Source organism: Chrysemys picta, chromosome 3, assembly GCF_011386835.1.
Source record: "Chrysemys picta bellii isolate R12L10 chromosome 3, ASM1138683v2, whole genome shotgun sequence".
Lineage (NCBI taxonomy): Eukaryota > Metazoa > Chordata > Testudines > Emydidae > Chrysemys > Chrysemys picta.
Genome location: NC_088793.1, coordinates 195,909,633 through 195,924,094, shown reverse-complemented (window position 1 = coordinate 195,924,094; position 14,462 = coordinate 195,909,633). Strand labels below are relative to the sequence as shown.

General features: G+C 40.0%; 1 protein-coding gene across 15 annotated transcripts in view; it reads left to right on the top strand.

Moving 5' to 3' along the window:
• MACROD2 (mono-ADP ribosylhydrolase 2) overlaps positions 1–14,462 on the top strand; it is a 1,307,214-nt gene that overhangs the window by 1,242,943 nt on the left and 49,809 nt on the right. For 5 of the 15 annotated variants that reach the window (XM_042847036.2, XM_042847039.2, XM_042847020.2 and 2 more), the window contains 2 exons: positions 516–584; positions 14,116–14,199. In XM_042847036.2, coding sequence (XP_042702970.2) covers positions 516–584; positions 14,116–14,199 — 153 coding nt within the window. The remainder of the gene's footprint in view (positions 1–515; positions 585–14,115; positions 14,200–14,462) is intronic. The other 10 variants (XM_042847028.2, XM_065590811.1, XM_065590814.1 and 7 more) reach the window with 3 other exon arrangements.

The following is a 14,462-nucleotide window of genomic DNA, read 5'->3' as shown; positions in this document are numbered from 1 at the left end:
TTAGATCTTGATCCCTCAAGGTGCTACCAAAGCTCTTAGGCCCCAATTCAGGAAAGCACTTAAGCATATGTTTTAAGTCCCATTGAAGTCAATGGAATCAAACATATGCTTAAAGTACAGGTTTAAATATTCTTCTCAATATAAAAGGATTAAATGCTCCCTGGACTGGGTCCAGAGAGCTTGCAAGATCAAGACCCTGCAATGCTTGCAAAGTGAGTATCTTGCAGCACAACCCACGCATGAGGTGGATAGGTATTCTTATTATCCATGTCTTACAGGGAGGGAAGCAGAGTGGAGATTTAGGGCTTAATCCAGCACCACTGAAGTTTATCATGGCCATTGATGGGAACAGGAACAGGCCAATGACAAAGAAGGAAATAGAACCGAAATGTACTGACTCCTCAGACTTGTCTTCTAGCCGCAAAGGCCCCTGGATGCATTAGGTGTACCAGTCCACCCATCCTACTATCTAATAAATAACCACTATTTCTCTTTCGCTTCCTCCATTTGCACAGATGAGGCAAAACATACAGCTGTACCCAGCCCACCATCAGAAGAAGGAATAGAGCTGTGCGAGGATAAAGGTACAGATAGCAAGATGCATCTCAAACTACTCAATCCCAAGAGGATACTTCACATGGCCATATTTTCCTTTATGTCTGGAAGAAGCCAGACTGAGACTTAAAATATCAGAAATCAGCTACAAACTTAGATTTTAATTTCAAAAAGACTTTCTAATGCAACATTTGGCAACTGCTATTGTGCTGGGGTCAGAGGTGCCATGGACTCTTAGCTCTCAGCATTATGGAGTTAATATAAAAATGCCATGCTTGAAGCATCAGATATAGACCCCAGACCTCATCTCAGTAGGATGACTTGTGCGTAAAGTTAAGTGCACGCATAAATCTTTGAAGTATCAAGGCCCTAATTAGTTTTGTTCTGATGAAAAAAAAAGATAAAAACAGTAATTATAAACACATCATGGGGAGGCAGAAGGAGATGAAGTCATAACTGAGAGAGAGAAAGTAATGTTTATCTTGTGCAGATTGTGCTGGGCACTCAGATCATTTAGATTGTGATAAATATTTAAAAATGTCACGGGGCCAAATGACAGAGAGTTTAGGAAACAAGACAGAGAGGCGATTTAATGTTTCAAGCTGGGATTTTCCTGTTTTGCTGTTTGGTTTACAGATAGGAGACCAACACACAGACATACTGTTCTTGATCCTTTTTATGGCATCACACCATTAATTACTCACGCTAGTCTAGATTGTCTTAGAATTCTTTTTGGTGTGTAAAAAAAAAAAAAAAACCCATGGTGATTTATAAAACCTTTGCTGCTGGTAATTCAGAATAGGAGTTATGTTATCTATCATAAATATAGTCCATCAGTACAGCCTTCAAGTATGACTACTAGAGAATTTTAATGCACTTTACTAAGATAACATAATTATTAACATACATTAACTTATTTATTTTAAGAGTTAATGTTTAATTCAATGCCACCACTCTCTCTCTCTTTTTTTTTTTTTGGATAGTGTGAGGAAGTGCATGTGAAATCTCACTCTTTTGTTCCAAAATAGCATATTAAGGAGCCCACGGTCTTTACCTGATTATGGGTTCAGAGCTCAGTTTAGGTCGATTTAACTGCTCTCTCAACTGACTGATAGAAGCACCGTATAGATGTTTTTAAAAAACCTGGCCAGAATACTTGTGTTTGCCATTGAAATCCTTCCTAGATTAAGGTCACATCAAGGCTAACAGCAGTCAGAAATAGTGAGGGTTCATTCTAAGCATGGTTGGTGATTAACCTTCATTTATGCCTCCTCTTTACCAATATATGGCCTATTTATGAGGTCCACGTCTATAACATCTCTTCTGAAAATGTTTATTATAGTCAGTGGCAGGGTTTTATTTAGTTATTTATTTATTTTTGCTTTCTTGGGCCTTAATGGAGATCTTGAAATTTAGATATTACTTTATGTCCTTGCTCCTGATTTTGAACCTTCTGTGTGCATGTTAAGTTAGGAAGTGAATGTATACTTGGCCTATCATCTTTGTGTGTAACCATTCTTCTAACTTCACCCATAATGTTAATGTACTCTTGTCTGGAAACAGAGAACAGATTTTCTCACTGAAGACAATATGAATGGAAAAGTTAGTTTATCGGTTTCATGTTGATAGAGTAACTGAAGTTAGGATATTGTGCTTAAAATCTGGCATCACGCAAAGAAATGTATTACGGTACTGTGGCATCTCACACACGAGATTCTAAGGACCAGATTCCTAGTTAATCCATCCGTGAGCATGGTGCAGGGTTGGGTGAGGTGGAACAGGGATAGCTTAAAGCCGCCTTTGTATTCTCCATATTATGGGGCAATGCAGAGCTTGCCTGGTCCATGGTATAAGCTAAAGCAGCCCATGGCCAAGAATAGTCCTATTGCAGTGCAGTCTGGCCATACCCCTACCTTCGGCCTACCCCAGCAGCCAGCGTAGAACCCTTACTGCCAGCCCTACACCAATCAGGGAGGCCCTGTGTGCAGAGGGTATTCTCATGAGGGGACTAGTTTCACTCTCTCTGAGACTCCATTGTGCTGGCAGAACAGTGTGAAAGGTTTTTACAGTTACTGAAAACCAAGCATGTGTATATGCTGTAGAGAAAAGACCGTTTTATCGTGTGTTATAATCATAGTATATTTTTGGTGCATATGTGCCTTTAAAAATCCCATACAGCACCAGTGTGTACTGTGGGGTTATTCTTGGACTGTAGGATTTTGTATTACACTGTTTCAGAGAGATTCAAATGTCTGGCACTGATGTGTGTAAGTTACCTTTCAACCTGTCTGGTGTTTAGAGTTGGTACAACCTGAGGAGGAACAGCACGTAGTTTTTTTTTTAAAGACTGTTATTCCAAAAATACTAGTGCTCAGATAGTCCCTCCCACTGAAGGGGAGCATGTGGGAGCACTAATTTGTAGATTCGGCCCAGGGTCATGAGGCATACTCTCCAAATTCCTCCCACCCTCTCTGCAGCTCACCACAGCATTGTTCCCCACCAGTCCCAGCCTGATGCAATTCAGTGCTGACAAAGTACATGCCATCCCCTTCTGTTAGGGGAACTACCATGGAGAGATCCTAGAGGGAGCTCATAGAGAAACCATGGTCCCATCGCACCTGAGGATCATGCTGATGATTGGTGTTTGGATGCTTCCCCGGCATTTGGTGGCCACCAAAAATAAATAAATAACTGCCAGTTTCACTGGAGAAGGAGGGAGGCAAAGCATACCCTTGATAGAAGAATTGGGAGGTAACTCCCATGAGACCGAATGCATGGTTGGAGAGAGCATTGGGCCAAAACATCTGAAGACCTAAAATAAATGGCCATAATTTAAAAAATATATATGGCCATAATTTAAAAATGTCCATAATTTAAAAAATGGCCATAAATTTAAAGTGGCATAATTTTAAAAATATAAATTGAATTAAAAATGTAATTAAGATCCCAAACCATTAACCATACAATATAGGTAGGCTTGGAAGGAGCTGATTTTTATCGGTACATGTCAGTTAATATCCATTTCCCCATACGCAAACTGATGAAAAAATATTTCCATTGATGATCATAAAAATGTACAGATAGTCAAAATAAGAAAAATGCTGCTTGAGAACTTATTAAAGTTTGATTTAGGGACATTTATTTTGTGTATTTTGACACGTGCTGTTGACAATTTGTGTTTTAACTTTAAAGATAAAGCTTAAACTTTATGAATCTCGGTGTCTATTGTCATTAGATAATTGTCTCACCTCCCCCCTAATTTCCCACAACTCTCAACATGTAAATTGATAGAAACAGAAAAAAAAAAGCTTAAAAGTGAACATCGAGATTATCTGTCCAAATTATAAAAAATAAAAATTGCTTTCTGCCAATCATAAATATATATAAGGAGTTAGAACTGTCAGATAAATGCATTCTAAAATGAAATAAATTCAAATCAGTTCCTCTACCCTTATCTGGGAAAACCAGTGCTCAGAGGGTAGGTTGCATTTCGCTTACAACAGATATCATCACAGACATCTCTTAGGGGAAAAGAAGTGATGCTCTCCGTGCCATTTGAGATATTTGTGAAATAACAGCAGTTGCAGGAGAAACACAGAATGAAGGATGAGCTGCTTTTCACATATATTTTTAAATAGAATCAAGGCCTTGATCCCGTAACTTGGCTTTGCATGGGGAGATCACTATGCCTTACCCCCAGGACCTTTGCAGAATCAAGGCCTTTTAATTCTACTCAGACACTTCAAATTTCTATATTTGCTGATTTTAGTCAGTTTAAAAATAATAACGTTCAAAAAGCGTATTAGCAGACAGGGAAATGGCACCTCTATGAAATCCTGGCATTTCTAAAAACAGCCTTCAAATGATTTGCCCATTGAGTTAACAACAGCCAAAAACTGCCAGATCCTGGACTTATGAAACTTTATCATTTATCTTCAGCTAACTGAAATGAATGTAAAATGTTTTAAGAAATTGTATTTTTCCAGTTCTTTCACCTTATCAATATGAAGGAAGGTATGTGGCAAATACGTTCCAAGCCACGCAGCTTCAAAGAGATAGATATGCACAGCTTGAACCACTGACGAACTACTGAGATTAGCATGTCTACTCTCCCCATTCTATGAAAATATAAAAGCGTCTTTCAGTATGTTAGATTTGTTGATAGCAATTCCACAATAGAACAGGTCATAGAACTGGTATCATAATTCCAGTTGTAAGCAGTTCTCTTTTCTCTACTAAATTGTTAGCACACGATGGGAATCAGAAAAATGAGAAATAAATGGAATCATTTCTTTATTTATTGTTTTGATATATGTAAATATATATCGTTTCATAAATCTGAATGTAACTTAATGCTTATGAAATGTGTCATATTGATAGACTTGGACAGATAATGATTGAGAGCTTTGTTGCAGTCTATGCTCTAGCATTTCTTAACTTTCTTAAGTACGAATCCACCCTTTTCTATAGGGCCCATCACTAGAAGCAAAAGGGTAGTTCAGTTCCCATGCCAACTCAGGCTTCGATTCAAGAACACATCCCCTATTCAGGACAGTACTTAAGCAGATGCTTAACTTGAGCACAGGTTTATGTCCCCCTGACTTCAGTGAGTTTGAAACACATCCCTACGTTCTGTCTTGAATAGGGATGGATGTAAGCACATGTGTAAGTGCTTTCCTGAACTGGAGCCTTAGTCCTTAGCATCGCCTCAGATTGAGAAACAAGAATGCCAATTAGTGCCAAAAGGTGGTGGTAATTTTTGAGAAGTTGGAATTAAAGCCTCTTACTTGGACTCTCTCTCTGTTTTTATTGGTGATTTTACAGAAAAGAGAGAAACAGATATTAAAGGATTTTAATAGGGCCTGCATAGCTGAACAGTGTGGTAGGCATTTTTTAGAAGGCTCTTAATATTAAAGCCTACTTTAAGACTACCTTGCCTATATCATTGTGAAAGAATATCTCTTCCCTTCCCCATGTGAGAGAGAGACTGGTGAGAAGAGGATACTTAGAGGAACATTCTCCAGACACGGAACTCCATGTGGGCCTTTCTCTTTTCCTGTGGTCTTTAAACGGATGCAGCCTTGGTATCCTGCCTCTCCTCAACAGTAAAACAAGACATACTCAGTTTTAGATATCCTGTTCCACTACAAAGTGTTTCTTCCTCTTACAAGCATATATGGACATTAGGTATTGTTCACTGGAAGTACTGCTGTCCATGCCAGCTCTCCATTTACATAGCATCGGGAACATTGCCTCGTCCCACCGAATCATACTTTCAAATATAGATAACACCCCAAAGAAGTGTTGCTGTTTTATCTTTGAAGTCCTTCGTGCATAGCTACTAGCTCATTCTTTGTGCAATAGCAGTTCTACGCAACACCTTTGGTAGCGCTTCATTACTAACATGCACATTGAAGTAGGTTCTTTATATATAGTATATCTCTCAATTTAGAGATGCTTTATTTATAAACACAGAACACAGTGGTCAGAATGATTGGTGCTTTATAAAGCAGGTAAAATACCTGTAAGACTGCACACAGTCTGTTATGCCTGCCCATTCAGAATTGTACCAACTCATTATAAATAGGCCACTAAACAGCCATTATATAACAATGATTTTCCTCTTATAATTGGCTTACGCTCGTTTTGAATCTCTGTCTTTGAGGAGAGAGGTTCTGTATCCCAGTACAAGTCACCTGCCCCATCAATTCCCCAGTGCTCTGATTTAACTGTGGTTTTGTGTCGCAGCAAAACCAAAAATGGAGCCTTAGGCCTAGCTAAGGAGTGTTATATAACCCTATCAGAGTTTCTGTACATACTGTACCAATTTTAATTCATTAGCACTTAATAAGAACTTAATTTACATTTGAAGGTCAACTAAATTAAATCATATGTTAATTAATTTTAAAAATAAAATATCAATGTATTTCCAGGTGTTCGTGGAAGTCTGTGTTCCTTTGGGAACTATAAACCATATAAAGCATGTTGCTATTTTTCTGCAGTCATTGAATTTCAGTTAAAACGTCAGCCAGCCAGAGGATGTTTTTTCTCTGTAATATTGGAATTAGAAATATGTTTTGGGGTGTCCTGTGTCAGACACTGGAGGTAATTGTCCTGTTCTAATCGGCACTGGTCCTCTAGGACTTTTTACTGTGCTAATCAGAAGCATGGCCAGTAGGGCCTTTTACTGTGCTAATCACTCACGTAGTCAGTAGGGCCTTCTATGGTACCAGCTGCTACCATGGTCAGTAGGAGCTTCCAGGATACTAATCAGCAGCTTGGCAACTAGGGCTTTCCATGGTGCTAATCATTAGCATGGCCAGTAGGGCTAGCTGCTTTACTAATTGCTAGTAAGCCTACTTAGACCTTCTATGGTACTAATTGCTAACATAGTTAGAAGAGCCTTCCATGCAGCTCTTTGAACTACGAGGTAACAAAGGTAACAAGAAAACATTCTACAAATACATTAGAAGCAAGAAGAAGACCAAGGACAGGGTAGGCCCATTATTCAATGAGTGGGAGGGGAGATAAAATAATAGAAAATGTGGAAATAGCAGAGGTGCTTAATGACTTAATGACCCGGTGCTCTGAGCTGCATGGCCTGGCTCCAGCCGGACGGCACGGCTGTAGCGCTGCCAGCCACCGGTGCTCCAGGAAGCGGGGTAAGGGGGCAGGGAGCGGGGGGGTATGGAGGGTTGGACAGAGGAGTTTGGGGTGGTGATCAGGGGGAGGGGGTGTGGATAGGGGTCGGGGCGGTCGGGAGGGGAACAGAGGGTTGAATGGGGGCAGGAGTCCCAGGGGGGCAGTCAGGAAGGAGGGGGGTTGGATGGGGCAGCAGGGAGCAGTCAGGGGTAGGGGTTCTGTGGCAGTCAGGGGACAGGGAGAAGGGGTGGTTGGATGGGGCAGGGGTCCCAGGGTGGGGCGGTCAGGGGACGGGGGGGTTGGATGGGGCAGGAGTCCCGGGGGGGGGAGCAGATAGGAGGTGGGGGCTGGGCCACGATCCCCTCCCCTAACCGGCCCTCCATACAATTTCCGAAACCCGTTGCAGCCCTTAGGCCAAAAAATTTGCTCACCCCTGCTCTAGATGCTACCACAATATAAATAATTAATTATGGGCTTCACTCTGATTCTGTTGTGAGTAGGAAATGGTCCCTCCTCTCGGAAACTCCCTGACTTGTTAGAGGCGATTTCCCTCCATTCCACTCAGAGGATGATTAGACTCCATAAAGATGGATTAAAATGTAATCTTGGCAGATATAAAAATAACATTTTAAAGTCAAAGCTCAAGATAAATTCTCATAAATCACCATTTTATAGTATTCCGTTTTAACATATTTTTCTCAATTTATGAGACACAAGAATACCCTAATCATATGCCAGCTTCCATGCACACCATTACCTGTAATTTTGGATGCCTGCTTGATTTCTTTCACTCTAGAAATATTCCAGTCATTTTTCGCAGGATCACACTTAAAAATAAAATGCAGTGAACCCTTTTCATTCCTAGTGGCCTGCTTTTCCCCTCTTTAGTCTTCAAAAACATGGTGATTTATCCGGAGTGTATGCAAGAACCAGATGTGTTGCACATTAGAAATGACAAGTAAATAAGCCGTGCAATGAATAGCTGGGGAAATGAATCTTAGAAGATCATTAAAACCACTTAACATTCAGATCTTACCATTCCCCGTCTTCCTGAATGTTTGCAAATGTTATGTTTGAGCAATGTTGCCTTGTATAGTCTGAGATGGTATGAAAGACAGGAAAAAGGATGCTCTTTCATATAGTGCATGTATGTATACCTTTTTTGTAATGTATACCTATTTACAGTAAGAATACTGGTGATCGTTTATTGCAAAACAAATACCTCCCCTGGGGCTGTATCGCACAAATAGGCAGTGTTCTAAAAGTTCACATCCATGAGCTATAAGTCTGAACCTTGCAATCCCTGTTGTGAGGGATCAGCTATTAGGTGTAGCCACTAACGTAATAAAAGATTAAATCAAAACTAGTCTCATTAGCACAAGTGGGAAGAGGACTGGCTATATTCAAAGACAGAGAGAATCACGTTGCTGATGTTCGAAAGACCACAAAGCCACTCTTGCTCTTCTAAAAAAAAGACTTTTAAAAACAAAAAAACTTAATAGAGCCCTATAAGTGACCCTGGTTTTGCTTTCTGTTTTTTAAAAACATTAAATGTAGTAGTTGCAGATCCTGAGTTAAGCACTATTGGAAATTGCTGCTAGTGGTTTGATTTTAAAATGGAGACTGAGGGCCTGATTCTCATTTCCAGTAAGGTTCCTTCTCACATCTCTGGCCATTTGAATGGATGTCAGAGAAAGTGGGCATAAATGACATTTGCATGCCCTATTAAGGCTCCTTTACAGTCCCAGGGCCGTGTGTATATATACAGGCCTATGTATCTAAAGAGAAAGGTCATGCAGTAACATAAAGCAAACCAGGAAGAGCAAACAGAAAGACTCAGGGCACGTCTTCACTACCCGCCGGATCGGCGGGTAGCAATCGATCTATTGGGGATCGACATATCGCATCTAGTGAAGACACGATAAAATCGATCCCTGATGGCTCTGCCGTCGACTCGCCGCCGTCCTCACAGCCAGGTAAGTCGACCTAAAATACGCAATTTCAGCTACGCTATTCACGAAGCTGAAGTTGCGTATCTTAGGTCGACTCCCTCTCCCCTCCCCCCCCCGTAGTGTAGACCTAGCCTCAGAGTAAAAGAAGGGTAAAGAGGACAAGGGGCTCCATCCTACAAGGTGCTAAGTGCTCTGGCTTTGATTCAGCAAAGCACTTAAGCACCTGCTTAACTTTAGCAGTGCGAGTAGTGCCATAGACGTCAATGTGAGTGCTCCTGTGATTAAAATGAAGCAGGTACATAAGTGCATTGCCGGGGTGCTCAGAATCCCTTAGAACAGGACAAAAGTGTGCTGAAGGGCTATAATAGAGACAGGCAAGAGCATGCAGCTTGCAGGACAGTCTCTATTTTCTTGCATTTAGTAATATAAAAAAATCCCAACTGAACCACAAATGGGAAAAGAGAAATGAATCTTTTAATCACTCAATTAGAGAATCATTTCCTCCTCTTCCAATGTTTAGGGTGTTGTGGTCTGTCAGGACATCATCAAGGTACAGCATGACCGTCTGCTTCAGCATTGTTCTGTAACACTGAATTGTTTGCAGTTATTTGCCAGGCAGCCTTACTACAAGGGTTAAAGAAGGTTGGGAGGAGAATACCAGCAAGAAGGAAGTGTAAAGGGAAGAACAGTGTCAAGAAAGAGGGTGGTGGTGTAAGGAGAGCTCCATATATTGTATAAAATAATCATCTCAAAAGCTGTGAAGTGGGACACCGTGATCCCTCCAGGTATCATTCTCACAATATATGTCATCAATATCCATGAGCTTTGTATTCAGGTAAATGAAAGTGGCCTGTCATTTGTCCACTTGTATTTGCATGTGTGTGGCCACCAACAGAGGTCATCATTAGAAAGTCAGCCCTCTCCCACAATTAAAATAGTACAGTTATTTTCAGTTCTGTGTTAAGGAACAAAACTGTAGTGTCTCAGACACCACTATGTGGTAACGGTGGGTAAATGATGACCAATGTGTGTAATTAGAATCAAGCGCACTACAGTTTAAATGGATATCATGAGCTGGCAGCTGAAATATGCTCAGTGCAGCTAAGTAGCTGGGGGAACAACAATGCCTTTATGCCACCTTCATGGCTCCACAATCATGGAGCTAGCCAGGGTAGTCCCAGTTCCCCTGGCGTAATTTAGAGCAACTTCAGGGTTGCTCTAATTTATGCCCAGCTGCACATGGCCGTAAAGGGTTTGTTTAATATCCAGGGATCACTAGAGCACAGTGTTCCCCACTGAAGCTGTGAGGAGGCAGCAGTGTAGAATCACTACAGTATCTGAATGCAGCCTAGGGATTCCCTTACTCAGAGTTTCTGGCTGCTTTGCCCCATTGAAATGAAGCTGAAGATCTGTCGTCATATCCATTTTAGGAACAGCTTTTCATGACTGTGCTTTACATCTTCTATTTTTATTCTTGTCATACATTTTCAATAAACTGGATTTCCTTTATAAATCTGGGTTTACTTCTTTCCTGTATTTTATTTGTGTTAATCCTAAAAGTAAATCTATCTTTGGCCCCTTTAACTTGAATATTTGATGTAATATTTGCATTCGGGGGGAAAAAAGCTTTTCTATGGTCTTGACCTTAAAGATTTTGAAAGTCAAAATCTGCATACCAATATAATTCCTGATCTCTGCTGCTGAAATAACATCGACTGACTCTCACAATTAGGCAATAACTCTTGTCCATGTTACTTTCTTTGCAAAAAAAAAAAAAAGTAATACAAAATCCTCACTGCAGATTATCTAGAATAATTTAGAATCCTATATTATTATATTGCTTTTTACAACTCAGAAATGAAAAACTGTTTAATGAAAAAAATTAAAAGATATCGTAATAGCAATCTCATATCAGTCAGTCATGCACGACCAATTATGTTATATTAAAATCTGAACACTGTGCCAAATAACATAAAGGTCTCTAGCTGTGGTACCTAAGCTAAAGTTCAGCATGACTGACAGTCTAGTGGTATTAGTTTGCTGCTATATTTTCACCCCTAGACAGTAGGCCAAATATTGGTCTGATGTAAACTGTTTGATACTCCATTGAAAACAACAGAGCAGCACCCACTTACATTAGGTATGAATTTGGCTCCAAAACTCCATTTGTGGTTATTGACCAATGTTTGTAATTGTTGCTTTGGATACCTTGAATTGATTTTACATGAAATTGGAATCATTCCTCATACTTGGAGCAAGATGGGCCAGTCAAACCAAGATTGAAGTCACAGGTGTAGCAGTATGAAGAAGAATGCACTAGGTATGGGATTGGATTGCTCAGAGCATTGTAAATGGCATATAGTGTCCTTCACCTCTGTCGCTAGTTTTAATCCAATACCCTTTTTGGACTGTTTGAAGGCCGATATGAAATAAATGGGGTGGTCTCCTATTAGGTGTCCCCATCACGACAGCTGGCATTAACTGGCACTCTTGTTGGTGTTCTCAGCACAGATGTACGACTGAGTAGGTCAGCAAGGCTATTTTCTCACACCTAGATGCGGTACCTTGTAGTAAGGGTAGAGGCAGCTTTGTGTGGTAGTTTGGTATAGTGGTGGGAAAGTTTGCACTGCCACTTTCTGTGCCTGTGCCATGTCTGTTCTGTAGGTAAGCAGTAGGTGTGAAAAATCAGGACGGGGGTGGGAGGTAATAGGCATCTATATAAGACAAAGCCCCAAATATCAGGACTGTCCCTATAAAATCGGGACATCTGGTCACCCTAGTAAGCAGAGGGCTTCCTTTTCTAGCACTGTCAGTACAACACATCTTATGAACACTGAATTAAAGCACAGCCAAAAAGAATATGGCAACTTAGACGATAACTCTACATGTCCTGATCACAAACAAACACAGTGACAGTGGATGAAAGCCTGGTGCCCTTGACGTTCTTGTCATTTACTTTAGTGGGGCCGGTATTTAACACAGTGTGATTACACTTTGGTGTAAACTTTGACAATTTCCATGTAGATTTGTATTGTCATCCCCAATTACTGGAGAGATGCTTTAATTGTGAAATGTGCTCATATTTTGATTAAATTTACCATTTGATGACATTCTAATTTATTGTAGCTCTTGATTCAGGTTGAACTGAGTAATCCCTTTTAAATCATAGCAAAATGTGCAGTCCTAATATGAAAGGAGACCACAAACTGCAGTCCAGCTGATATCAACATGTAGCAGTTTAAGTCCAAACTAAAACAAACAAAAAAGTTCAACAAGGACTAGTTTGGGCAGCTTTTACACCAGCGAGATAATTTGAAAAATCTATACATGTTCCATTCTACTTCCAAACTTACTGTCATTCTATGAATGAAATGAGAAGCTGTGCAGGTAATTAAATATTTGCCTTGGGGAATTATTTGCAGTTAATTAAAGCCACACACTTTCAGTGCATACCTGCTCTGCAGATTATTAAATTTAGATCAGATGTTAACTACCTGGGTTTCTCACTTATCTATCAAAGATTGTTCTCGGCAGGTTTAAGGAACAGCGTTCTATGGTGGCACTCTGTGCTATTTTAGAAGAAGGAAATGTGTGGAAGTGGCACTCTAATATATAAACAACTTTTCTCATAACTCTATTTGTTAAGTTTCCTTATAGGTATCTGTCAGCATGGGCCAGTTTTACCGACTGGCACAACTTAGGGATATGTTCTCCTCTTGATACATATGCACACATCCCCTCTTATTATAGTGATCACTGGCATTATTATTATCTCAAGAGGCGCATTTACCCCTAAAGTTTGGAAATTTTCCATTCACTTTTGACTCTGTGGCCTGTGCTAACAAGGGTCAAATGCAAAGCTGTGCAGATAATGATCCCCAAATGTCTCGGTGATGGGTGGAATATAAAAACATAGACTTTATGGGCCCAGTTGAACAGTATACTACCATATAGTTCTATAATGTTATTTTCACCACTATAAATGACACAGTAATGGTGTGGGCTGTATTGCCAAACATTTTCCTTCATATCTTACAACATTATGCTCTATTTGTATGTTAATTAGATCTGCAGCTAGTGCAGAAGAATGGGAGTTCAGACTCTTGGTCTATTCGTTCTTATGACACTGGCTCAGTGTACGATCTTGGACAATTCACTTAGCTAGTCTGGGTCTCAGTTTCCTCATGTACTAAGCAAGTGTACTAACATCATCATCATCAGGAGTGAAGTCTGGGACCACATATGTCAACAGGACTTTTGCCATTGACTTTAATGGGGCTATGATTTCACCTAAGATATGACAGGGGTTAATGTTTTTAAAGTGCTTTGGGATCCACACATGAAAAGTGCTGCTGTAACACATACACCTCCTGGGTGTGGTGTTCTGGCCCATCTAGTGGCACCGAGACCACTTAGAGAGAGAGATTAATGAGTCTGCTCTTCAACCTTAGCTAATAGCCATATCGCTTTTAGCTCATGCAGTAGAGGCTCTCGTACTAAGCTCCAGCGGTCCCCAGTTCAATCCCGCCCGCTGACGTCTGTCGTGTTACACTACTGCTATTCCAAAGAAATGGATAATATAGTTAATCAAGTAGATGGGTTATTTTTCCTGTTATTGGCCATATCTTTGTATTATTTAGCTCGTTAGAAATTAATTTTTTGACTCCACGCTGATTTTCTTATATTTTCTTTACACTTAGCTCCTTATTAGAAGTCAGTAATGCAGACCACGTAACACTTAATAACTGTACAGTTTCTGAAATTAATTTGAGCAATTTACATCTGTGCTATGTTTTTTTAATTACATTTAATATTATATTTAAACAAAAAGAAATCTCATCAGAGTAATTTAATACCAGATATGAATCCAGTATTTTTAAGTGCTGGATTCAGGTGTCCTAAGTAGTTTTCAGATTTTGCCACCAGAAAACAACTACAAGGTTATTTTGTTTGTTGTCTTTATCAGATTCCTCAAAAGATTCCAAAGCCACACAAGAGAATGACCCAGCACATCATGCAATGTGTGAAGAAGATCAAGATGAAGGTAAAGGTACCTGTTGAAATTCTTTAAGATGCAAATAGTGAATCAATTGGGAACCTAAGTTGTTTTAATTATAGCATTCAACTTTTTCACCTGTGACCTCTGTTGCCTCAGAAAAATGTCTACTATATAACTAGTAGATGTTACATACCAATCAGTCTTGATACTGTAGTCTCTAGTGTTACTGGAAAAGGAACAGGCCTCCAAATAATTTATTTTAGCCGTGTTCTTTCTGGGTCACCTCAGAGCATTATGTTTTTGTTACCAGAAGC